At 45.1% G+C, this 27,021-nt stretch overlaps 3 protein-coding genes across 4 annotated transcripts in view; 1 reads left to right on the top strand and 2 right to left on the bottom strand.

The window, feature by feature from the left end:
* Positions 1 to 10,212, top strand: part of LOC311112503 (uncharacterized protein) — a 70,698-nt gene extending 60,486 nt beyond the window's left edge. The window contains exon 17 of the mRNA XM_084155636.1: positions 4,953 to 10,212. Coding sequence (XP_084011762.1) covers positions 4,953 to 7,877 — 2,925 coding nt within the window. The 3' untranslated portion in view covers positions 7,878 to 10,212. The remainder of the gene's footprint in view (positions 1 to 4,952) is intronic.
* A 1,663-nt stretch (positions 10,213 to 11,875) lies between these two features.
* On the bottom strand, positions 11,876 to 18,192 carry LOC311112589 (secreted phosphoprotein 24-like). The gene is given in 7 exon segments (XM_084155733.1): positions 11,876 to 12,304; positions 12,486 to 12,537; positions 13,959 to 14,069; positions 15,023 to 15,145; positions 17,494 to 17,621; positions 18,076 to 18,145; positions 18,148 to 18,192. Coding segments are annotated over 7 exon segments (633 nt in total). The 5' UTR covers positions 18,178 to 18,192; the 3' UTR covers positions 11,876 to 12,185.
* A 588-nt stretch (positions 18,193 to 18,780) lies between these two features.
* On the bottom strand, positions 18,781 to 26,945 carry LOC311112587 (GDP-Man:Man(3)GlcNAc(2)-PP-Dol alpha-1,2-mannosyltransferase-like). 2 transcript variants are annotated; one of them, XM_084155729.1, is made up of 5 exons: positions 26,054 to 26,945; positions 24,268 to 24,489; positions 23,323 to 23,694; positions 20,687 to 21,264; positions 18,781 to 20,186 (listed from the first exon to the last, which is right to left on the bottom strand). In XM_084155729.1, exons 1-5 carry the CDS (start codon positions 26,098 to 26,100, stop codon positions 19,903 to 19,905), a joined length of 1,503 nt encoding a protein of 500 aa, XP_084011855.1. In that variant the 5' UTR covers positions 26,101 to 26,945; the 3' UTR covers positions 18,781 to 19,902. The 2 variants fall into 2 exon arrangements, with proteins under 2 accessions (XP_084011855.1, XP_084011856.1); XM_084155730.1 differs by having other exon boundaries at positions 24,268 to 24,506; positions 26,054 to 26,141.
* Between the last annotated feature and the right edge of the window lie 76 nt (positions 26,946 to 27,021).

Below are 27,021 nucleotides of genomic sequence, written 5' to 3'. Positions count from 1 at the left end.
ACTCCAATATATCCCTCCTTTGTATTTTCTCCTTTTCTCTCTCTCCATTACATCCCTCCTTTCACCTCTTCTCTTTGTCTATTTTCAGTGTATAACCATCAGATTCTTTACTGTAATGATTGATTTTGTCTCAATCTGAAGTTTTTTCCTTTCTGTCTTTGCTTGAATTTTTCTTTCACTCTCTGCTGGTGCTACTAAGGTGCTGCTTTAGGGTAACACTTTATTTTGATAGTCTGTAAAGCATCTACAGATCAGTTACATTTCAACCAGGGCCGGCGCCAGAACAAATCAGTTGGACGCCTTTTGATTTCCGTAGGGGGGCAAGTTTTTTTGCGGGACCTCCTTCCCGTGAAAAACTAGAACCGCTTGTCTTCGAGGGACCCCTAATTAGTTTATGTTACTGTTTATTTAAAAACAAAAAAACACTGACATTTTATTTGTGGAGTGCCTTTGTTACAACTATGAAACAGAAAGCATATGTTGGAATACGGTAACAGCTTTTTATAACGGCAAAACAATATATAATATCCCAACCACCAAGATGCACAGTCAAATTATGAATGCACGGTCAAATTATGAAAACATTAGTTGCCTTGTCATTATAAGCGCGAAGAGTGCTTGATAAATAGTGAAAATCGGCACAAAAGCTTAAATGGCATTCTAATGAATATATGACCGCAGTCAAAAATAGTAAATGATTGTCAGCTCGTGCTTACAAGGTGTGCGTCTTCACGCAATGGCTGAAGTTGGAGCATGTCCATGTCACATAAACAACGAAAGCTGGTGTGTGCGAGCTGATGTGGTTTTTTGCTTGAGATGTTGGGCCTGCTCTCTTATGACATTTTGTGCTGATAATCAGCCAGTAGCATTGTCACCGGCTTGTTCTATCCAAACGGTGCCGTCCCTTCCTTTCTCCTGTCTCTCCATTTTCATTTGGTGGTGGCGCGGGCACTTGCTCAGTGCGCACCGTTTTGGCTTTTTTGCACTTAGGCCTTGGAGGGTTAGGTTTAGGCTGAGGCTCAGAATCAGAAGAATAATCATCAGAGATGTCATCATGATTAATTTCTTCCCCACCATCTGAGTGGTTTGATTCAAATTTTGTAGCAACGCTAACGCTGCATGTGCATCCATTCATCTTGGTCTCCTTGCCTTTTGTAAATGATGGCCGCTCTCACTGTGTACTCCAAGTAGGCCAGAGTAGACTGATAAGACTGCTTGGATTCGGTGGACTGATATAGGGTACATACCATTTTGAGATTATATAATTAGAATAGATCAATACAATAGAATGGCTCGCCCTGTTCTTCATTTACAATTGGTGGTTACATAATTATGCATTGTTCGCTTCCCCTCGTTCATCAACTCCCCATTTTGCCCCTTTCTTCCTCATCATACTTTACTTCCCTTCATTTATTTCATCTGTTATATGTGTGAAATTAGTTTCGGTATTTGTTCAGTTTCGACGCAATTATCGGGGTAATTATTAACTGGGCACGGCACCTTTAATTATCGGGAGAAGGAGGGGCAACGGGGGAAAGCCATAAAGAAAATGACATGCCCTCCTAACACTGGTTGTAACAGCAGTTTGGTTTGTGATATTAAGATTCTAACAACGGCAGTATGTTTTATAGACTTAAAACATGTCAGAGTAATACAAATTTTTCCCCCTTTTAATGTGGCATGAATACAACCAGTCATGATGTTTTCAACTGATTTGTCAAACAAATCACTTTAAAAAGTAGGTTACCTTCACTCAAAATTATTCCAGCATCCAAACCGCCAACTTTCCTTCAATTTGCAAGTGGCTGAAACTACTATCTCACCGGAGAAAGCATCCGAGCGAGCGAAACGGCGCCCCTCTGTTTTACAACGTCAACAAAACGAAGGAGCTGATCGTGGACTTCAGGAAACATTAGAGGGAGCACGCCCCCATCCACATCGACGGGACTGCAGTGGAGAAGGTGAAAAGCTTCAAGTTCCTCGGCGTACACATCACTGACAATCTGAAATGGTCCACCCACACAGACAGTGTGGTGAAGACGACGCAACAGCGCCTCTTCAACCTCAGGAGGCTGAAGAAATTTGGCTTGGCCCCAAAGACCATCACAGACTTTTACAGATACACCATTGAGAGCATCCTTTCGGGCTGTATCACTGCCTGGCACCTACAGCACCTTATGTCACAGGAAAGCCAAAAAGAAGGCCAAAAGGATCATTAAGTATATCAACCACCCGACCACGGCCTGTTCACCCCGCTATCATCCAGAAGGCGAGGTCAGTACAGGTGCATCAAAGCTGGGACCGAGAGACTGAAAAACAGCTTCTATCTCAAGGCCATCCAACTGTTAAATAGCAATCAGTAGCCGGCTACCACCCGGTTACTCAACCTTGCACCTTAAAGGCTGCTGCCCTATGTACATAGACATGGAATCACTAGTCACTTTAATAATGTTTACATACTGTTTTACTAATTTCATATGTATATACTGTATTCTAGTCAATGCCATCCTACTCAACTATTGCTGTATATATACTATTCTATCCTACAGATACACTAAGTATTCCATCCACATACTGTCCATAATGTCTATACATCCCATCACATATATATATATATATATATATATATATATATATATATATATATATATATATATATACAGTGAGCTCCATAATTCATTGGACAGTGACCATTGTTTTGTTATTTTGGTTCTGTACTCTAGCACTTTGAGTTTGAAAGGATACAATGACAATGAGCGTGAAGTGCAGACTGTCAGCTTTAATTTGAGGGTATTTTCATACATATCGGATGAACCGTTTAGAAATGACAGCACCTTTTGTACATGGTCCCCCCATTTTAAGGTACTACAAGTATTTGTTAAATTGGCTTCACAGATGTGTGTCGTTAGGCAGGTGTATTCATTTGTGTCGTTAGTGAATGCAGGAGAGCTGTTGATGAATAGTAATGATTCTAGATGTTGCTATTGCCTTTGGAGGTTGTTATTGGGGTGTGACAACATGAGGAAGACAGCAGTGTCGATGCAAATGAAGTTGGCCGTCATAAGGCTCAGAAATGAAAATCAGTCATTCAGGAACATTGCAAAAACCCTGGCCATGCCCAAGTCAACAGTTTTGTTCATCATTAACAAGAAAAAAACAACCGGTGAACTCAATTATGTCAAAAGACCCGGTAGACAGAGGAAGACCACTGTAGTGGATGACCGGAGAATACTCTCTATGGTGAAGAAAACCCCCCTGATAACAGCCCAACAGATCAAAAACACTCTCCTGGATGCAGGTGTAGATGTGTCAAAGTCTACCATACGCAGAAGACTACACCAGCATGACTACAGAGGGTACACTACAAGATGCAAACCACTGATAAGCCTGAAGAACAGAAAGGCAAGATTACTGTTTGCTAAAAAGCACCTAAAAGAGCCCCAAGAGTTCTGGAAAAAAGTATTGTGGACAGATGAGACAAAGATTAACATGTACCAGAGTGATGGAAAGACAAAAGTGTGGCGAAAAAAAAGAAATGCCCATGATCCAAAGCATACCACCTCATCCATGAAACATGGTGGAGGGGGTGTTATGGCTTGGGCCTGTATGGCTGCCAGTGGAACAGGCTCACTTGTCTTCATCGATGATGTGACTGCAGACAGAAGTAGAACAATGAATTCTGAAGTCTACAGAAATATTTTATCTGCTCAGATAAAACCAAATGCCTCCAAACTCATTGGACGGCACTTAATCATGCAACAAGACAATGACCCTAAACATACTGCTAGAGCAACAAAGGGGTTTTTGATGGCCAAAAAGTGGAAAATCCTTGACTGGCCGAGTCAATCACCAGATCTGAATCCAATTGAACATGCATTTTACATGCTGAAGAGGAGACTTAAGGCAATAAGTCCCCGAAACAAGCAGGAACTGAAGATGGCTGCAGTACAGGCCTGGCAAAGCATCACCAGGGAAGATACCCAGCGTCTGGTGATGGCGATGCATCGCAGACTTCAAGCAGTCATTGCATGCAAAGGATATGCGACCAAATGTTAACAATGATTACTTTATTCTACATTATGTTGAACTGTCCAATGTTTTTTGATGCCCGAAAATGGGGGGGACCATGTACAAAAGCTTCTATAATTCGTAAACGGTTCATCCGATATGTATGAAAATACCCTCAAATTAAAGCTGACAGTCTGCACTTCACCCTCATTGTCATTGTATCCTTTCAAACTCAAAGTGCTAGAGTACAGAACCAAAATAACAAAAGAATGGTCACTGTCCAGTGAATTATGGAGCTCACTGTATATATTTATACTCCGGACTCCGACATTGCTCGTCCTAATATTTTCATATATTTCTTAATTCCATTATTTTACTTTTAGATTTGTGTGTATTGTTGTGAATTGTTAGATATTGCTGGAGCTAGGAACATAAGCATTTCGCTAAACCCCCAATAACATCTGCTAAATATGTGTATGCGACCAATACGATTTGAATTGATTTATTTAGCCCGTGTATGTGATGCTGTCTGACCAAAAAGAGTATGCCATACTCTTTTTGTCCAGCCAGCATCAGATACATGGGCTACACATACTGAGACAGAGGTGCGCTGTTCCGCTCGTTCGGATGATTTATCTGAGATTTTTGCATCTTTCTGTAGGCGCACATCTCGGTCAGATAAATGATCAATATTTAAATATTTGATTTGGACGGGCAAGGAGGTACGGTAGGGTGGGCCAGGCCCCCTAATGCCACTCATAACGCCGGGGCTGAGTTCAACCATCTACTAACCCTGAACTTAAACCTAGCCCTGACCTTTAAACCTTATCCTAACCCTTACCCGAATCCTTATTCTAACCGTACCCTTAACAAGCCGTTGCTTATCAACAGATAGTCCATGGTCATCCTGTGCTCATTGTGTGTACTCCTCTGTCCCCACACAGATGAGGGAGTCCACCCGAGGTGCAACCCTCCCCCACCCTGCCCACGCGCACCGCCAGACCCCACAACTGGAGCCCCCTGCCTCGGCAACGCCACCACAGCCACAACAGCAGCCACCTCCCCAGACTCGCAGCAGCTACACCCACACTCTACAGGGGGGTACCTCCGCGCCGCTTCAACAGCAACTGCCCCCCCAGATCCGCAGCAGTTACACCCAGGTCTTGCCTTCCCTGCCCCCCCAGCCCTCCCCTCCACCACCCCAACATCCCTCCCCTCCACCACCCCAACATCCCTCCCCTCCACCACCCCAACAGCTGCCCTTCCAGATCCGCAGTAGTTACACCCAGGTCTTGCCTTCCCTGCCCCCCCAGCCCTCCCCTCCACCACCCCAACAGCTGCCCCCCCATATCCGCAGCAGTTACACCCAGGTCTTGCCCTCTCTGCCCCCCCAGCCCTCCCTTTCACCACCCCCCCAGCCCTCCCTTTCACCACCCCCCCAGCCCGCCCCTCCACCACCCTCCCTGCCCCCCCAGCTTTCTCCACCACCCCAACAGCTGCCCCCCCAGATCTGCAGCAGTTACACCCAGGTCTTTCCCTCCCTGCCCCCCCAGCCCTTTCCTCCACCACCCCAACAGGACTTTCCTCCACCACCCCAACAGCTGTCCCCTCAGCCCTGCAGCAGCTACAACCAAGCTGTGCCCCCTCCACAACCACCTCCCCCGCCCCCGCCGCCCCCTCCCCCGCCACCCCTGCCTGCCAGCAGCACCCCTCACCATTCGGGCCCCACCGTGTTTGCCAAGTACAGCACCATCACCCGGCTGCAGAACCAGAACGCCGCCCACCAGGCCGCCAATCACCACAGGGCGCAAAACAACCACCAGAGCCCGCCCAGGGCGCCAGCCCAAGCCCCGCCTCCTCCCCATCAGGCGGCTGTCAAACCGCTGGTCAACAACATCAATGTCCCGCCTCCCCCTCCGCCCCCTCCCCCGCCCTCCATGCCCGCTCTGGGGTCAGCCATGGCCGCACTCAGGCTCGGGCCCTCCAGCTCGGCCGCCCTGCCCCAGTTCATCCCACCACCCCCACCGCCGCAGGGCAACAACATCCCCCCTCCTCCTCCACCCCCCCCAGACCCCATGCCAGGCCTGTGCCCATCGCCCTACGGTGCCAACGCCCTCCAGCAGACACTGGCCCAGAAGTTCCCCAGCCCTCCCCCCCAGGACCTCTCTCCCCCCGCTGCCAGACTGGTTGAGTCGCCCCCGGCACCTCCTCCGCCTCCTCCTCCCCCGCCACCTCCCCCTCCTCCCCCGCCACTTCCCCAGCAGCTCTCTGTGCCTTGCTCCCCTCCACCTCCCCAGCAGCAGTACTCACCTGCACCTGCTCCCCCCCCTTCCCTACCCAAAACCTTCTCCCCAGGCTTTCTGCTCCACCACGGTGCCCCGAAGCCCCTCTACCCTGTTTCCCCTCTCCCTCCCGCCCCACCTGCTGTCCCAACTCCTCCCCCACCCCCGCCCCCTCCTCCTCCGGTGTCAATGAAGAAGCAGCACAGCCTCCAGATAGGCCACACCCCCAACCAGCCCCCTCCCACCTTTCCCAAGCAGCACAGCCTCTCCAAGCCACCACCCCTGTCCTTCACGGCTCCGCCCACCACCACCTCCCTGGTCAAACAGATGGCAAGCCAGTTCCCAAGGTCCACACTGTCGACCAATCACATTGAGAGCCCCAAAGCCCCCCTGTCCCCTCCTGCGGTGAAGGCCAAACCAAAATGGCAGCCAGGCGGTGGACAGGCCCAGCAACAGGCCTCTGAGTTCCCCCCACCCCCTTCCGAGAGCAGCCTGCCTTTCCCTCCCCCTCCCCCGCCTCCCCCGCCTCCACCTGCTCCGGTCACCGGTCCTGTCCCTCCTGCTCCACCTCCCCCTCCCATCACTGGCCCCACCCCTCCGCCTCCCCCTCTCCCCCCCGGCAACCTGGGCTCGCCCCTGAAGAGGTCCCCATCAGGCTCCTCCACCTCCTCCTCGGGCTCCTCTGGCTGGGGGGGCAGGAAGCCCCCGCCCACCACCCCCCAGAAGGCCTCCAGCATCAAGTCTAACTCCTCGGCTGAATACCAGGAGTCACGCAAGAACCTTCTCAGCAAGTTTGCCCCCAAGTCCTCCTCGTCCCCCTCCACTTTCCCTTCCTTCCCTGCCGTATCCTTCGGTAGTTCTCCCTCTAAGGACTCCTCCTCCCCGGCCGGCCCCCCGGCGCCCCCCAAGCCAGGCAAGCTGAACCTGGCCAACCTGCCCCTGGCCCTGCAGGCCAAAGTGGGTCAAGTGGGCCAGCAGCGCCAGTCCACCGCCGACATCCCCTCCCCTCTGCCCGAGTGCGCCGTGGCCTACTTCCCCCCTCCCCCGCCGGCCTCTGATCTCTTCCCCCCTCCCCCGCTGCCCAGTGACGGCCACGTCGGGGCACCTAAGGTGGCAGTGGTCAACCCCCAGCCGAAAGTACCCCCCGCCCCTCCTGGTCCCCCTCCCCCCTCCACCATCAACTCCTCCTGGGGCAAGGGCTCCCTGAAGAAGGCCCCTCCCCCCACGCTGCAGCGGAACCAGCCGCCTCCCCCGGCCCTGTCCCCGACTCCAAAGCTGCCCCTGCCCACCTCGCCCCCCAAGGGGAACAGCAACAACGGCACCCCCCAGCCGGGCAACTTCATGGACGACCTGAACCAGACTCTGAAGCGCAAGTCGGTGAGCCGGCAGGGCTCGCTTTCCTCGTCCCGCCTCTCCGGCGCCAAGCTGGAGCCCGCCGCGGGCACCATGGACGACATGGAGTTGGCGCTGCCCCCTCCACCGCCCGAGTTGCTGTCGGGGGGGAACGTCTCAGGCTATGCAACACTACGGCGGGGGCCCCCGCCGGCCCCACCCAAGAGGGGGGGCAACACCAAACTGACACACTGACCAGGGGAGTGGTCGAAAAGGAGACTGTTGGATGATGCCTACTTTACACCTCTCTTGGAGAGGAGCTTCGATCTATCATATCTATCACAGGACCGTCAGTGGACATTGACAAACTGAACTCCTCGTGTTCCATGATTATGATGGTGAATACTTAAACATGTAAATAAGGAAACGCCAAACCATGAATCAGCTTCTTCTTCTTCGCCATATGTTTGTGCCACGTAATCAGAAAACCATAATAACGCCGTTAGGATTTATTCTGCATTGGTACTGCATGGACATGCTGTAAAGACGAGCTGTAAAACGTGAAGCTCTTTGGTGAATGTGCGTGTGTGTGTATCCGTTTGTGTGCGTACCCGTGTATGTTTGCGTGTGTGTGAGTGAGAGCGAGCGATAGAAGGGGATATGGGGGACAGCCCATAAAGGAAGGCCTCTCTGTAATAGGGATTGTTATTTTGCCTCTGTTTTTATATGAAATTATTTAATACATGAAAGGATTTTCTTATTTTATAGTTACGTTTTTTTCAAGCTAGTTGCTAAAGGTAAGATCAATTTGTTTGGAAATCATGAAGAGAAAGCTGCAAGTATGTTGGAGAGATGCAGATAAGATCGAAAAACTGTAGCTTATAGGCTGAAAGGTTATTTTTAATCAATGATCTAAGAATTCCCTGAGTTTTCTTAACGTTTCCTAAGTATTCCCTGAATGTTTTACAAGTGTCTCGCTCTCTGTGCTGCGATTGGGCGACACGCAAATCAGATGGACGGATTTTTTCACAGGCTATTGCACTCTCTCTAAATAATCTCCAAACGAAAAAAGGAGATTCCCTCCTCCCAAAGGCATGAAACCATGACTGTGCAACTGGAAACATTTGTGACTTGGATTTTTTTTTTCATAGTACATTTTTTATTTAATGAATAACATTTTTTGCTTAACTGAAGACAGAAACGGCATGAGGCATGTCGTGTGTATGTCTTCAAAGGCCCTGTGAGTCTGTGGGTTGTGTTGGTTTGACCGACCTGCCTCTGGGTCGTGTTCATTAGGCCCCAAGCAGAAGAAAACGGACTGTGAAACGGGGAGGGACTCACTGGACTTGTCCAATAAGAAACAAAAAATTTCGCTTTTCGTTGCAACATGTTTTAAAATGTTTGGTGCATAATGAACATCTGCTTCTGTTTATCTGTACAGTAACAGCTTCTGCTCCCCTCCCATTGGCCCCCGCCGCCTTTAGATTGTCACATGGCCTATAAATCATAGAAATAGTGTATAGAGTGGGGACAGCTGTGCTCCAGGTGCAGTTTACGTTATACTCAGTTCTTCGAAACATGGTGGCTAAAATTGAAATGACACATTGTTGCTTTAAGGGACTGAGCATTGAATTATGTTGTCAGGACCATTAGACTAGACCTGACTGGCAAAATTAACCCACACATTCCTGCCTGGCTCGCATAAAAATGGAATGTTGCTTTCTACTCTGTCCTATATATCCTGATTTTATGGCCTAAACATCCCAGTGTTGTGCAGTTTCCTGCTTCTCCTGCCAAAGTGCAGTGCGGCGACTCCGCTCACTGTCTCGCACTCAGTGAGGATCATGGGGGGGTCTTGCAGCAATGCCTTCATTTCAAGGGTGCTAGTGCTTATTGTCCTAATAAGCCTGGATATCAATGGGCATCAAGGTGCTGACATCTTAAAAGTTAAATGTAGGCTTCGTCCCAATTCTCCACTCTGCTCCCGAAGTGTGACCATCCAGGATTGGATCGATATAAGCATTAGCTACGGTTTCCAACATTGTTAAATCCATGACGGGAAGTATGCTAGTGCACACTTTGGGAGAAGGGTGGAAAATCGGAACACCAGAGCAATAGATGGTGACCATAACCACATAAAGCTGAATGACCGTACTGAACTTAAGTGGGCCATGAATGTTTTGGGACCACTACTAGACACATTTAAAACATGCTGTCATATTAATCTTGCTTAATGCCCTTGAGAGACTCTGTATTGGTGAAGTTGGCTCTAGACGCTGATCCTGGGTCAGTTTCGCATTTTTACCACTAATGTTTAAGATTGGGGGCAGGAAAGCTGATCCTAGATCTGTACCTAGGGGAAACTTCACCCCAGAGCCTGTGTATTTTCATGACTGAATATCATCCTTTTCAGGTTGTTGGTTTGCAGTATGTCAAACTGAAGTAGGCATTAAATTATTGAAGTGTTGTGTATCTGATTTTGGGGGCCAAATGAAACTAAATGAAGAAAACGGGGGGAGATTGCAGACTGAATGTCTCTTCTTGCATATAAACCGAAGATCACAATATAAATGTTCAAGTCATACCTCGACCATGTCTCACTGTCTCGTTTATCACCAAGTCTATGGTTCATTTATTGGTTACCTTAAAGGGGCAATCTGCAATTCAAACACACATTTTTGCAAAATAGCTAAGGAATGGGGCTGGAGCAATCTAACCACTCAAGAATTCCTAGATGGATGCAAACTATTCATTATTATTATTTTTTACCAGGGCCGGGATTGAATTCACTTGCGCCTGTCAACTATGCGCCATCTAAAGGTAATTTACGATTGAGCCGACATCTGCAGCGTTTACCGGGAATGCAATGGAGTAAAACAAGCTTATATTTTGGGTTTTGATTGTGGCAGGTGTAATTAAGCTCAAAAGGCATTATTCTAAAATAATCAATGGCTATGTATAATTAATTGAAAAGTCAAATTGGATGTACCAATCCCAGATTGTCCCTTTATCCCTACTGTTGTGAAATAATGAAATTTAAATATTGAGGCTAGAGCATCTAATGCTTCCTTCCTTGATCTGACATACACTACATTACCAAAAGTATGTGGACACCTGCTCATCAAAATCATGGACATTAATATGGAGTTGTTCCCCCTTTTGCTGCTATAACAACCTCCACTCTTCTGGGAAGGCTTTCCACTAGATGTTGGAACATTGCTGCGGGGACTTACTATTTTTACGTGCTACACCACTCGGCGTGTCCTGTTGTATTCTAGAAGAGTATTCTACACGTCACTGGTATAATAAACATACATATACGCTGTGTACAAAACAGCTGCTCTTTCCATGACATACTGACCAGGTGAATCCAGGTGAAAGCTATGATCCCTAATTGTTGTCACTTGTTAAATCCACTTCAATCAGTGTAGATGGAGGAGACCGGTTAAAGAAGGATTTTTAAACCTTGAGACATGGATTGTGTGTGCTATTCAGAAGGTGAATGGGCAAGACAATATTTAATAGCCTTTGAACAGGGTATGGTAGTAGGTGCCAGGCGCACCGGATTGAGTGTGTCAAGAACTGCAACGCTGCTGGGTTTTTCAAGCCCAACAGTTTCCCATGTATCAAAAATGGTCCACCACCCAAAGGACATCCAGCCAATTTGACACAACTGTGGGAAGCATTGGAGTCAACATGGGCCAGCATCCCTGTAGAACGCTTTCGACACCTTATCGAGTCCATGCCCCGATGAATTGAGGCTGTTCCGAGGACAAAAGGGGGTGCAACTCAATATTAGAAAGGTGTTCCTAATGTTTTGTACACTCAGTGTAGAACAAAGTCTGCGTTTATACACAGGCCACCCAATTCTGATCATTTTCTTCCACTAATTGGTCTTTTGACTAGTCAAATCAGCTCTATTGACAATAATTTGGCAAAATATCAGAATTGTGCGGCCTGTATAAACACAGCCAAACACATATCTATGATAATAAGATGGAATGTAGCTCTGGGTTCAGCGTTGATGGGCTTTGAGTGCCGCCTTGTGGTCGCCACATGTCCTGCATACACAGGTGACACAGGATCACTCAGATCCCTGCATGTGTATTTCAATGACGATGGCCAGTGGATCATTTGTCATTCATAGAAGTGATCACATCTATTACATTCCAGAGGCATCAGAGGATACAATTTCCCTAAAAGAAACGTGTATGTCCCACTTACTGATCATGAAAATGAATGACGACGACTCATTCAGACGAGTAATCAATTTAATTGGAAATGTTCTCTTATAATGTTCCAGCGCTACCATCAGAACTTCCTAAGCTCCCTGCTCTCCTACAAGTACTGTCAGGGCCTGATGGTACAGAGAGAGTCCCCAGGGGCCTGATCAGGAGGATCACGTTACAGAATGTTCAGATTTAAATGTATTGTGTAGAACAGACACAGTTGTCTGTCAGATAGAATAGGGAATTGTGTCAGCTCTATACAGTACAATTATATCTGCAACACTCCGAATGTTTCACATCACTGAATAGTGTATTCTTTGTGTGTCTTGCCGAGTCACTCCAGGTGGTTGCTGATGCTGTCGCCCCTTGGGATCAGCTGAGGCTCCACTTCCTGTCTGGGGAAAGAGTGGCTGGTAAAGAGAGGGGCCTCAGAGAAGCCAGTTGGGGCAGGGCCTGCAGCAGGAAATTATTTTGGTTATCACAATGATTATTTTTTGTGTTCTATACATTGGTGTCACCTGAAGCAGGTTTGCTTTAGCCTGGTTCCTAGATCTGTTTGCGCCGTCTTGCCAACTGACCAAAGGAGATTGAAAGACCGCAAGAACAGATTTGGGAACAGGCTAGGTTTGCTTACCCCTGTTCCCGAATGGTTGCACATTCAACTGCTGCCTCTTCCTCGTGAAGTTCTGTTGATAGAGAATCTGGATTTAGTTATTTTTCTGTATGGCCCAGCCGGACACTTCAGCTCTGTTTATACCTGGTGCTAACATGGATCCTTTGTCCTGATCTTGTCTACATTCTGATTGTGCACACAATCAATGACTTTAAGTCATCATTATTCCACCCTTTAAATGGTTTCTCTGTCAAGATCTGTCTACACTTGTAAGATATCCATACACAAAGTGTGTCTGACTACCTCCGGAGGTGGGCAGGATGATCTGATCACAAGCAGATCACAATGTGTCTTGATTGTCTACGCCTGTCTAAAAGTGTGGGCACAATCACAATGTGGACATGATCAGGACAAATGACGCAAGTTATAACCAGGTATAAACGGGGGTTTTGATGATCAATCCCAAACTGAACCCTAGCCCCTACCTCTAGGCACTCAATGTCCATCTGAAAGGATTGGATAGGTATCAGATGAATGGTATTAACTAAACCTTGCCCTCTGATAGGCTAGGTGGAATTTTTATCATATCACTTGTACGTATCAAATCCTTAAAGATAAAGGCCCTAAAAGGGGTTGATTTTGGGATTGGGCATCTCTTAGGGTGTTTTCGCACTTGGTCCCTTTAAGACAATTTTTGGGAACTCAGTCCGGTTTGCTTACATTTTTGTGCAGTGTGAATGCTTCAAAGGAACTCAGACCCCTCAGAAGAGCCCCCGAAGCAAACCGAACTGAGACCATCTCGAGAGGTGGCTCACTTTTCTTGTGCAATGTGAACACAAAGCTCTCCAGGTTCACTTATCATTACTTCCCCACCAAGTACTACAAGCTCCTGCAAAACCGTTTCCCCTGCCATAGCCCCTCACATTAGTGCCACAAACTAAAAAAGATGATGTGCAGGTTAGCGGTACAATTTTAAGTATAACATTTTCAATTAAAGCATTATTTAATCTGCAATGATTGTTCTGCCATTTATCCTGTTACCAGTAATTATTACATGTAAATATTATATTTTGATTATAATTAGTATGTCTTATTTTGTAACTAAATGCAAACTACATTATTAGCTTCCAAAATGTATGTAGGGACATCCCTGGCTGTCCGATAACAGGTTCTGATGGTATGTATGGCTTGTCGTGCACTGTATATTTACCCAGAGTGCATTGAGTAAATGTTGGAAAGAAATCTTGGTTATTTTCTAAGCATAGCAATGTGAATGCAAAGAGGACTCAGACCACATAAATGTTAAAGTGAACTGGCAAGAGAGCCGAGTCCTCATTCAAATCCAAGGGCAGTGTTATTTTTCTTTTTTTCACCCCAGAGTTCACTTTAAAGAGGACTGAGATCGGTTATTTTAAAGAGGAATAAGGTGAAAACACCCTTATATTCTCTTCATCTATTGGGCATCCCCCCTCTCTCTGTCCCTCCCTCTCTCACCTCTTCACTACTGGACTCGGAGCTGCTGGAGCTGTCCTGGCCACAGTTCAGGGACACAACCTGGGTGAACTCTGCAGTGACGCGCACACGTGCGGCGCAGGAGGCGGCCGGCTGGGAGAGAGGGTACGAGGGAAAGGAGGATTAGTGGCAGTTAAGAGAGAAGAAAAGAATGGGCATACATTAAAGCACTTTGATCAGTATGCTAGTACAGTATGAATGCACAATGAAGGCTTCCCTCTATCTAAAAATCTATATCTTTAGCGTTTATAAACCTAGCTTTTATAACAGGCACCAGTCCTGTTGGAATGATCAGGACAGAGAAAAACTAATTTGGTGACATTCTGTTCTCCCCTGTCTGTCACAACAAACACAGCATCCCATGCCAAAATCAACAGTGTGTGGAGTCTGTCAACAGTAGACTGTCCTAAAAACCGTCAGTTTAAAGATGAACCCCACAAACCCTTTAGCGGACTATCACAGTTATCTCTGTCCAGGACCAAACGCAAACAATTTGCTCATATTGTTATCCGGTATTGATGTAAAATACAGCTACTGCAGTTTATGTAGGTATTTTTCCTGTTCATCTGGTCCTAGATTTAGAAAATATTTTGAATTTGTGGGTCAAGAAAATAATTTGCTAAAGAGATGTGGTCATGTATTTATCAGTCCCAATCCTTCGTTAGCTATGTATTGGGGAGGAATTATTTATTGTACTGAGTCAGTGTGGTATTTTATCAGAAAATGTCAGTCTCAAAGTAGTGTATAGAGTTGAGTGCTGATCTAGGATCAGGTCCTCCCTGTCCATAGTGTATTTTTATTACTTATGATCTAAAAGGGAAAACCGATCCTAGATCATCACTCTTACTCTGAGATGCTTGATACGGCCCCTGATCTACTTCTTGTACTGAGTTCATAGGCTGCGTTTACACAGGCAGCACAATTCTGAACTTTTATTCACTAATTGGTCTTTTGACAAATCATTTATTTTCTTTTGCCAATAATCAGGAAAAATATCAGAATTGGGCTGCCTGTGTAAGCCATAGATTGCTAGGATTGGGTCTCACCACAAAGAAGCCCAGTCTGAAAGCACATCTCTGTGGGTCTTCTCCAGAGCTCTTCAGACAGTCTGTCTCCTTTATCCCAAAGTTAATCATCAGGTCATATGTGTTCAATCCTATAGGAACAACCTGGAAGACAAGAAACATTAAGGGTAAGGGAAAAGGGGATACCTAGTCAGTTGTACATCTGAATGCATTCATCTGAAATGTGTCTTCCGTATTTAACCCATCTATGTGATGACGTTTATGAAAAAAAAACCAGTAATGTAACGACCCATACCTAGGTATGCTTGCTACGATCTTCACCAAGTGAGCAGAGGTTAGAAAGTTTGATTTGCTACATTGGTGTCAGAAGTGGGATGGTGCCTGTGAGGCCATTCAGGGATGTGAGGGAATTGGTAGGCTAGATAGACTTGTTAATGTATACTGAACAAAAATCTAAAACGCAACATGCAACAATTTCAAAGATTTTACTGAGTTACCATTCATAAAGGAAATCAGTCAATTTAAATAAATTAGGCCCTAATCTATGGATTTCATGACTGGGAATACAGATATCCATCTATTGGTCACATATCAGAAAACAGTCAGTATCTGGTGTGACCACATTTTCCTCATGCAGCGCGACGTCTCCTTTGCATAGAGTTGATCAGGCTGTTAATTGTGGCCTGTGGAATGTTGTCCCACTCTTCAATGGCTGTGCGAAGTTGCTGGATATTGGCGGGAACTGGAACACACTGTCGTACATGTCGATCCAGAGCATCCCAAACATTCTCAATGGCTGACATGTCTGGTGAGTGTGCAGGCCATGGAAGAACTGGGACATTTTCAGCTTCCAGGAATTGTACAGATCCTTGCAACATGGGGCTTAGCATTATCATGCCGAAACATGAGGTGATGGCGGCAGATGACTGGCACAACAATGGGCCTCAGGATCTCGTCACGGTATCTCTGCATTTTAAATTGCCATCGATAAGATGCAATTGTGTTCGTTGTCCGTAGCTTATGCCTGCCCATACCATAACGCCACTGCCAGCATGGGACACTCTGTTCACAACGTTGACATCAGCAAACCGCTCACCCACACGACACCATACACGTGGTCTGCGGTTGTGAGGCCGCTTGGACATACTGCAAAATTCTGTAAAACGATGTTGGAGGCGGCTTATGAACATTCAATTCTCTGGCAACAGCTCTGGTGGACGTTCCTGCAGTCAGCATGCCAATTGCACGCTCCCTCAACTTGAGACATCTGACATTGTGTTGGTGACAAAACTGCACATTTTAGAATGGCCTTTTATTGTCCCCAGAACAAGGTGCACCTGAGTAATGATCATGCTGTTTAATCAGCTTCTTGATATGCCACACCTGTCAGGTGGATGGATTATCTTGGCAAAGGAGAAATGCTCACTAACAGGGATGTAAACAAAGTTGTGCACAAAATTTGAGAAATAGTACTTTCCTATAGTAGGAGCTATATTCAATCTGTAAAGCTGAAGTGTTACAGATTCCGCGATAGAAATGTCAAGGTAAGGCCTCCCGAGTGGCGCAGCAGTCTAAGGCACTGCATCACTACAGACCCAGGTTCGATCCCAGGCTGTGTCCTAGCCAACTGTGACCGGGAGACCCATGAGGCAGGGAGAAAAAGTACCATAAATAAATTGTATTAATGTCAAGGTAATTTCTGATTGAGCTGACATATGCAGTGTTTACCACTAAAACAGGAACATTGCCCTTAAATTTCATGGCTGAACTCCCGCAATGTGGATTGAATAGACCCCTTTACCACATTTTGTTGAATTTAAAATATATTACATTGAGATTTTGTGTCACTGGCCTACACAAAATACCACATAATGTCAAAATGGAATGTTTTTAGACATTTTTTTAAATGAATTAAAAATGAAAATCTGAAAAGTATTCAACCCCTTTCTTATGGCAAGCCTAAATAAGTTCAGGAGTAATAATTTGCTTAACAAGTCACATAATAAGTTGAATTGACTGTGTGCAATAAGTGTTTGACTATCTTTCCCCCTTCACATACAATTATCTGTAAGGTCCCTCAGTCGAGCAGTGAATTTCAACCACAAAGACCAGGGAGATTGTCCAATGCCTCGCAAAGAAGAGCACCTATTGGTAGATGAGTAAAAAAACAAAAACAGACATTGAATATCCCTTTGAGCATGGTGAAGTTATTCATTATACTTTGGTGTCAATACACCCAGTCACTAAATATATAGGCGTCCTTCCTAACTCAGTTGCTTTATTTCATTTTCAATACATTTCTAAAAACATGTTTTCACTTTGTCATTATGGGGTATTGTGTAGATGGTTGAGAAAAAAAGTATATTTAATCAATTTTAAATTCAGGCTGTAACACAAGAAAATGTGGAATAAGTCAAGGGGTATGAATACTTTCTGAAGGCACTGTAAATGTAGCCATTCCACTATGAGGTTAGGGGTGAGAAGACACCTACCCTTTTGACAGAGCCACGGGTGACTCGGTATAGACGAAGGCCAGCGTACAGATTGTTGACTTGGGTCATGGTCACGACAAGAGCCTTGTCTGCCATGGAAGCCAGCTCTGACTGGTACAGGGGCAAGCCTGCAGAGGTCAAAGGTAACAGAGGAGACTGAGCACACATACAGTACATTTCACATCAGGGGTATTTGGGAGGTAATATTGTCCTGGGTCCCTGTTGTCAACATTGTGAATGATTATTTTTTGTCATTGATTAATATAATACCTTGAACTGGGTCGTGTTCATTAGGGCTCACCGTAGCAAACAGTTTTGCAACAACAACCAACAATAAGCATTTCTTATTCCTCCCCATTTTCCTGTTTTCTTCAGTTTGGTGCCCAATGAACACAACCCAGACTTCACCTGACCCTGACTTCACCTGACCGGACGCAAATGACAAATCAAATAAATAAGCCATTTAGCAGACGCTTTTATCCAAAGCGACTTACAGTAAATAGAATGAGGCATGTATAGAAGCACTATCAGAGGCAGCTGCAAAGTTGAGTTCTACACCAGAAAGGATTGTATATCACTTACCTGAGCAGCACAAAGACTGCAGCAAGGCCAGCAGGAGAACAACACACCACTTCATCTTCTGTCCAGCATAAAACAAAACACCTCGATCATCAACTCCCCCATTCCTTAAATACAGTACGATCAGCCTCTACCCTGCCCTCTCCCTCCTGTCACCTCCTCCTTGCCAAGGCACTGACTGACCTTAGTTATTTTGGTTTATTTCAATGTCAACAGTATTGACCTACAGGCTGAAATCTCATTACTTTGAAGTAGTCTTCTTCCTGGAACTAAACTTGCCACATGTTCATTTACATTTCAGTCATGTAGCAGATGCACTTACAATCAGTGCAAACAACTACATATCACAATAATTGCAAGTAAAACCTTCAAAATAGCCGCCATATGCGGAGGCAGTGCTAGCAAAAACAGACAAATCAAATACAACAGGTGTAGACCTTAGTGAAATGCTTACTTACAAGCCCTTAACCAACAATGCAGTTAAGAAAAATAAGTGTTAAGTAAGAAATAGATAAGTAAAAAATTGTGGGTGCAAGAAGAAGACCGGTACAACAGTTGTGTTTTCTGATCGTCCCATTCATGTTTTTACTTTGACAATAGGGCAAAATGTCCTTTTTCCCGGCATCATTCAAACACTGACGTCCACATGTTCATTGTACTCTAAAATGCTTGTTGATTAATTTATCATTGCACTAAAGATGACAAAAACAATTTTATAAAATGTTTTAATATAAAAAATACTTCCTACTTAGGATACAGAACAGTACTTTAGTTATTTTAAACAGTAACAAAATAATTATTACAGCACAGTCATCATCAGGATTGTGAAGTTCGTCTCTACAGGCTCGTCCCTACCCTCTCAAGGATGTCATCCTCAATGTCAGACACACTGCCGGCATTCCAGGTTGTCTTTTTTGTAGTCACACTACACAAGAGATAAGATCTCACAACGCCTAGAGAAGTGTTTCACATCCCAAGAACCACATTAATACTGTATGTAGCCTAGCGGTTAGGAGATCTGGGTCAGTAACTGAAAGGTCGCTGGTTCAAATCCCAGAGCCGACAAGGTCAACAATGTTGATGTGCCCGTGAGCAAGGCACTTAACCCTAATTGCTCCAGGGTCGCCGTCAATAATGACTGATCCCTGACTGGGATATGAAAAAAACAAAAATGTCAATTTCACACATGCACGTGTGTGAAATAGGACAAATGTAAGCACCCACCTAATTTTCTTATTATAACAAATCTTCTGAGATTTGTAGTTTGACAGCAAAAATACAACCTGGAATGCCATCAAAATCACAGTGAGCAGTTGTGTCCAGTCCTTGCTAGACAAGCACTCATCTAGTCTACTAGCCAGATTTCTGTATGCTTTAACAATTGAGACTGGGAACTTGAAGGAGGTTCGACGAGCACAAAAAATGTTATGCCTCAAGTACAAATACATTGGAAAAATGGAATGGGTCTTGAAAACATAAATACTAAACATACAGTACGGCCCTCTAGAAAGAGTGTGGACGCCTGGACTGACATGTCAATAAATACATCTCTCTTTCATTTAAGTCAAGGTATTCCTTGTGCATTTTAACGCAATCTGTATCCTATGTCAACTAAAGGAATGGCTAGTATGCCAAAATGTGCCAAGGCAGTACAAGCATGAGTTTTAGTCCCTCAACCACCAACACAAATCTATGCAATCAACCAGGTATCAATGCGCATGCATGCACGTGCACACACACACCCATGAGCCTGTTGCACACACACACCCATGAGCCTGTGACACACACACACTTCCACCCACAGACACTCCTCCACCCATACCACTCCCCTCATCGCTCCAGTGTCCCCATGAGAGGCTCCATGGCGGCCAGGAAGCAGGCCTCAAACTCCTGGTCGGAGAAGCGGGTGACTGAGAGGCGGGCGTTGCGTCGGATCTCCAGGCGGGCTGAGGGTGACAGGGCCAGGATCCGCTCCATGGCATCTGCGTAGCCATCCTCATCCTCGGCCAGGAAACCTGTCTGGCCGCCCTCGTAGGGCACCACAATGTCCAGCCTGGGGCCTCCAGACTTGTGGGCCAGGATGACGGTCCCAGCTGCCATGCACTCCACCACCCCTGGGAACAGAGGAGAGCAGAGGGTACAGGGTAAGTGCTGGCTTTAAAAGTTAGGTAGACACATTGCTGGATGTTTAACTGCATTACCTAAGACTGCATTTATATTGAACACTGAAAGATGAAGGTACACAAGCATTTTAGTGATAACCGCCACCTGGCTAGCAACCTAACCATTTTGGGAAACTTGCTATGGGCAGTAAAAATGCCTGTATGGCTTCACCTTTCATTTATATCGAGGAGGATGTTAGCAATCAAACAAGGTCTTTGCACTGGTGATTAACAAAAGCATATTGTAACAGAACAATGTACTACAATTTCAGAATGGGCTGTTGAATAGAGCGTATCAGGACTCCATTCAGTACAGGATTATAGAGTACTAAATGTTGAGTATGTAGAGAGAATGAGCTTTGCATTGGAATAATAGCCACTCCAGGTGTTTTTAATAATAGAAATCGAATGACAGTAGTATAGAATGATAGTAATTCTATTTCTGTTTTTACCTATGCCGAAGTGTTCGTTCCACATGGTGTGCAGTCCCACCGTAGCTTCCCCCAACTCCCTCTTCAGCTCCTCAAACGGTACGTTGAGTTTAAACTCCACCCTGTCCGCCACGCCCAGCTCCTGGCACAGCCCCCTCAGCATCAACACCCTATCCTCATCCTCTTGGTTCCGGCATCCACCAATCAGCACCAACCTCAGCGACTCCCTTCCTCCCGGCCCCGCAACTAGCCCCGCCTCTTTCCTCTGCAGCACCTTTCGGAAGGCGCGAATCTGAAGCCGGTGGTCCTTCTCCGGTCGAAACTGACCAATGGAAACGATGGAATGGCACTTCCGGTCCGAGTCCTCTTCCAATGGGAGCTGGAGGAAGGCGTGGGTGTCGCAGGGCGGGAAGACTAGGCAGGTGCGGTTGGTTGCTCGCCACAGGGTCAGGATGTGGTTCAGGGTCCAGCTGGAGTTGACCATGACCACGTCGCTGCAGGAGCCGGCCAGACCGTAGAGCAGCGCCAGCAGGCAGTAGTAGACCACCTTGACCGCGCTCAGGAACAGGTTGTTGGAGATGTAGTCTGCGTTGTTGAACCTGGAAACATAGTGGGAGGTTGGTTAGGGAATGGTGAAAGATAACATGATAGGATCAGGTGAGGTAAAAGGAAGCATACACAACAAGAGGAAGTCATGTATTGATGTCAATGACTCACTAAGTGAAAAGTGGACCGAAGTTACAACATGAACAACACTGATTGATGCAGGCTTGATGACAGTCATAACAATGATAGCAGTGCAACGTGTTAGTTAGTGCTGGTAAATTCCCAGAGTATTTGCAAATCCCATATTCCCCTTAGCCTGATTTGATCCTGATCTTAGCCTAGGTCAAGCCTAGGTCAGATCTGTAGGTGAGTTTTTAGCCAACTTCTCTGACTAACATTGTCATGCAATGGTAGTCAGATGACATTGACAATAACAGTCAGAGAGGCGTTGGCTAAAGCACATTCAGATATGGACCAGGCTACAGTGCCTTGCAAAATTATTCATCCCCCTTGGTGTTTTACCTACTTTGTTGCATTACAACCTGTAATTTAAATTGATTTTTATTTGGATTTAATGTAATGGACATACACAAAATAGTCCAAATTGGTGAAGTGAAAAACATAACTTGTTTCAAAAAAATAAATAACAGAAAAGTGGTGCGTGCATATGTAGTCACCCCCTTTGCTATGAAGTCACATAATTAGTTAAATAAAGTCCACCTGTGCGCAATCTAAGTGTCACATGATCTGTCACATGACCTCAGTACATATACACCTGTTCTGAAAGGCCCCAGAGTCTGCAACACCACTAAGCAAGCGGCACCATGAAGACCAAGGAGCTCTCCAAACAGGTAATGGACAAAGTTGTGGAGAAGTACAGATCAGGGTTGGTTATAAAAAAATATCAGAAACTTTGAACGTCCCACGGAGCACCATTAAATACATTATTAAAAAATTGAAAGAATATGGCACCACAACAAACCTGCCAAGAGAGGGCCGCCCACCAAAACTCACGGACCAGGCAAGGAGGGCATTAATCAGAGGCAACAAAGAGACCTAAGATAACCCTGAAGGAGCTGCAAAGCTCCACAGCAGAGATTGGAGTATCTTTCCATAGGACCACTTTAAGCCGTACACTCCACAGAGCTGGGCTTTATGGAAGAGTGGCCAGAAAAAAGCCATTGCTTAAAGAAAAAAATAAGCAAACACATTTGGGGTTCACCAAAAGGCATGTGGGAGACTCCCCAAACATATGGAAGAAGGTACTCTGGTCAGATGAGACTAAAATTGAGCTTTTTGGCCATCAAGGAAAACGCTATGTCTGGCGCAAACCCAACACCTCTCATCACCCCAAGAACACCATCCCATGGCAGCATCATTCTGTGGGGATGTTTTTCTATCGGCAGGGACTGGGAAACTGGTCAGAATTGAAGGAATGATGGATGGCGCTAAATACAGGGAAATTCTTGAGGGAAACCTGTTTCAGTCTTCCAGAGATTTGAGACTGGGACGGAGGTTCACCTTCCAGCAGGACAATGACCCTAAGCATACTGCTAAAGCAACACTTGAGTGGTTTAAGGGGAAACATTTAAATGTCTTGGAATGGCCTAGTCAAAGCCCAGACCTCAATCCAATTGAGAATCTGTGGTATGACAACGATTGCTGTACACCAGCGGAACCCATCCAACTTGAAGGAGCTGGAGCAGTTTTGCCTTGAAGAATGGGCAAAAATCCCAGTGGCTAGATGTGCCAAGCTTATAGAGACATACCCCAAGAGACTTGCAGCTGTAATTGCTGCAAAAGGTGGCTCTACAAAGTATTGACTTTGGGGAGGGGGGTGAATAGTTATATGCTCAAGTTTAGTGTTTTATTTCTTGTTTGTTTCACGATAAAAAATATTTTGCAACTTCAAAGTGGTAGGCATGTTGTGTAAATCAAATGATACAAACCCCCCAAAAATCAATTTTAATTCCAGGTTGTAAGGCAACAAAATAGGAAAAATGCCAAGGGGGGTGAATACTTTCGCAAGCCACTGTATATTCCCCTAGTTAGACTGTCTCAAGGGCTGCGGGGTCTGTAGTGGGAAACAGGCTTCTGAGCCGATTACCTACCTGGGGTTCCTCTCGCGCACCACTGACAGCATGTCTGTGCTGATGGTGGGGTAGTGCACGTAGCTAGCCACTTGACATCCCCCTAGGTATTTAAACACAGGCAGAGTGAAGGCATAACCCATGGAGTCAATGTAGACATCTGGGACAAACTCCGTAAGGGCTTCCCAACCAAGGAAGATTGAGCCTACACTCTGACCAATCAGAGTGAAGTGGGGGAAGAGGCTGGCCTCGACCAATAGGCGGTGTTTGAGGAAGACAAACTGGACGGGTCGAGGTAAAAGGATGTTGAAGCGCAGCCGGGCGCCATCAAGAATCTGCTGACCCGTCACACCCTGGTCGCCCGTGTACACCATGAAGTTGACATCTTGGTACCTGGGACGTGGAGAAGACCATATTTATTATTGCATACAGTAGTAAACCCTTTTGCAATGGATAACGTTTTGCAACGAAAACAATAGTTTATTGGACAAGTTCAGGTAGTCCCTCCCCGTTGGTAGTACTTCCCTCCCCTGTATGTTTGTTTGCTTCTATTTGGTTCCTAGTGAATATGACCCAGGTGTGTGAATTAATGTGGAAGACTGGGAGATGTTCATTAGGGCACATAACAGAAAATGTTACGCAAGGGGAAACTAAAATGGGCGTTAAGTCCCTCCCTGTTCCAATCTGTTTTCTTCCCTTTGGTGCCTAATGAACATGGCAACAAATTACTGTTGGAGATGGATTTTTTCATACTGTCTCAACATTCTAATCAACATAATGCTTGAACATGGGTAGCAAGCTCAGATTAGGTAGATAAGCCAAAGTAACTTCTTCATGCTGAATGCACTGCGCACTCTGTAGTAAAATCCTATAGCTAGGAATATTTGTCACCAGTGATTATTAGCTGGTGTGGCTTAGCTTAATCAAGGTGCGATGACATGCATTGAATGTGCAATTTTCCCTTACCTATTCTGCAAAGCTCTGAGGGCACACCACAGCACTCTCTCACCGCCACCTCCCGCGTTGCAGTATGGGTGAAAGAAGGCCACTGTGGGACGCCCATCACGCGCTCGCCGTGCGTTCCTGTTCGCTTGCAGCCACACGCGCACACCCATGACGAGCGCAACCAGGATGGCGGTCAGGAGCATGCACAGAAACACGCATGGCAGAAGCAATGTCCACAACAACCTGGGGTAATGAGAGAACTATAAGAGATAAGGTGACAGACCTGCTCTACAGAAAAGGTAGGGCCCATTCAGTAAGACAACGTTGTGGAACGTTCAGATAGAAATGTATAATGTAGCTAGAACAAACATGCATCTCTGACTTGTAGAATATGGAATCACATCAGCTCTATTCATGCCATTTCTATCTGCAACCATCTGCGTTTGTTTACTACTGAATGCTCAGATATGTAGCTAGCTAGAGCAAACATGCCTCTCTGACATGTCGAATAAGCTATATCAGAACCATATGACCTATAGCAGCTCTATTCATGACATTTCTACCTGCAACGTTCGCCTAACGTTACTACTGAACAAGGTCCAGAAACCCTGTCAAACTGATTATCTATACTCTAAACTAGCTCTCGAAAAACCTTCTCTGTACGTAGGGTTTTCAGCGGTTACATTCGCCCACCATTGGCTCCATGTGTTTTAACGTTAGAAACGTAAATAATCATGGCTTTCAAACCGGTTTTCGAAACATATGCTGATATACCCTATTGAGGACAGTATATTCTGGCCAGGGGAGGTTTGTTAAGATCCCCAACGATCGTTCTGAATGCTAAAAACGCATTGTTTGCTGTAAGGTTATGGAAACATAAGGAACGTATCTTTCATATCAGATAAATAATTTTCAAAAAACAAATGTTTAAATGACTACACATCTTGATAGTGTTAGTGTTCCCACACGGCCATGTTGCATTGCTTGTTTACAGAAAGATTGAAGAAATAAGCGGTCATCTGGTTGTCACTTACCACACAGCCACAGTCAAAATTGGCTATTGTAAAAATTCATGGAAATAAAAAAGTAGCTTTTTGTTCTTAATTTTAGGTTAGGTTTAAAATCAGATTTTTAAGAAGAGAAATTGTAGAAATAGGCAGGGTTTATGACTGTGGTAACTAGTGATGACCTGTGCTAATTAGCTAGCTATCTAACTTGCTCTGAACACCTGTGTGTAAGCGTAACTGGGGAGGAAGTGTAGTTGTTCATCAATTGGATGCACACACAGTTTATGGATCTGTATAAAACTGCTACAGTAAGTGTAAATGTATCATGCATCTTTCTAGCTGACATGAAAGATAAGGGGTGGCATATCAGCGTATGTTTCAGAAACCGTTTTGCAAGCGATGATTGACGTTTCTATACGTTAAAACACACACTCAGCTTCGGAATTGTAGTTCACACGCAGCCAACAACCGTGCGTGGGCGAAGCTAACCGCTGAAAACCCTACGTCACGGATAATACGCGATTTCGAGAGCTAACGTTAGCTTAGTAAGAAAAATGACGAGTCGATATTGATAAACAGATGAACATAGGCTAGGAATTACTTCTGATAAAATAATAGCTGGCTTAACGTTAGCTAGCTAGCTGTAACGTAGGTGATGTGCTGTTGACAGCTAGCTAGCCAGCTGATTAGCTATAATACCTAACTAGCTGACTAAAGCAATCAATCGCACAATGTTTTGTCTAGTTAGCTTGGCAAATATCTAACATCTTCAGACAAAAATATGTACATAAAATACCAACCTGATTAGATCACACAAACATTGAGCAAGTTGATCATGGACAGACATCTTGACAACACAACCTCTAAACCGGAACTGTTTGTGCTGCGAGTTCACTATTGGTTTTTATTTTAGGTTAGCGCGTACGTTCATATTATACCTCAGTGAGCGCATAGCGCCACCTGGTGTAGTCAATGATGTGTATAAACCCTGGATGATTGACAGGGGGCGCTGTATTGAAGCCACCGCGTAGCCATCTTGGCACTCCAACTCAATCGTACAAAATATTTTGAAAGCTATAGAAAGACATTTATTAATGTCTTCATTAGTTTTTGACACGTTTATTCTATTATACACCTTAATGCATACTTTTAAATTATATTATGTGTGCTAAACATAAAAATAAATGAAAAAGTATTAAAGTATTTTTTTTAGAGAGTACTAATGTTACTGTCCCCACTACAACAACAAAATACTTAAATGCATGGAATTTTGTCATTGAAATACTGTCGAATTCCATTCATTCCTATGGAGAACTACTCCTACTACAGAGTGCCAATATAGCCGACCGGTGGCTTCAAAGCCTCTCAATGGCCAATACATAGCATTTGTTATCTAGGGTTTATATAGTGATTGAGTATAGGACAGTGAATTTCTCTGTGAGCTGACAGATTTTGCATAATGAATATACAATATTCTGTAGACCTACTAAAGCAAATTTATTTTCTGGTAAAAGGCAGTTCCAGGATAAAGTTTAAACCCACATAAATGACAATAAATCATTTTGTTAATCAAGATGTGGAAAGGTTTTAAAACAAAGACCTATATTATTGAATCTTATTTTTTGGGGGAAATCATGGCGTATTAAACAGCTCACTGTTATTGCAAAGCAGCCCAAAGCCCTCCTCAAAAAAGTAAAGTTTAACTTAGACTTTACTCTGGCTAAATCAACACAGATCTCTCTCTCTCTCTCTCTCTCTCTCTCTCTCT

The sequence above is a fragment of the Coregonus lavaretus genome (genome assembly GCF_964263955.1).
Source record: "Coregonus lavaretus genome assembly, chromosome: 38".
Lineage (NCBI taxonomy): Eukaryota > Metazoa > Chordata > Actinopteri > Salmoniformes > Salmonidae > Coregonus > Coregonus lavaretus.
The sequence above is the reverse complement of the archived record's forward strand: the minus strand, read 5'-3'. Positions and strand labels throughout refer to the sequence as shown.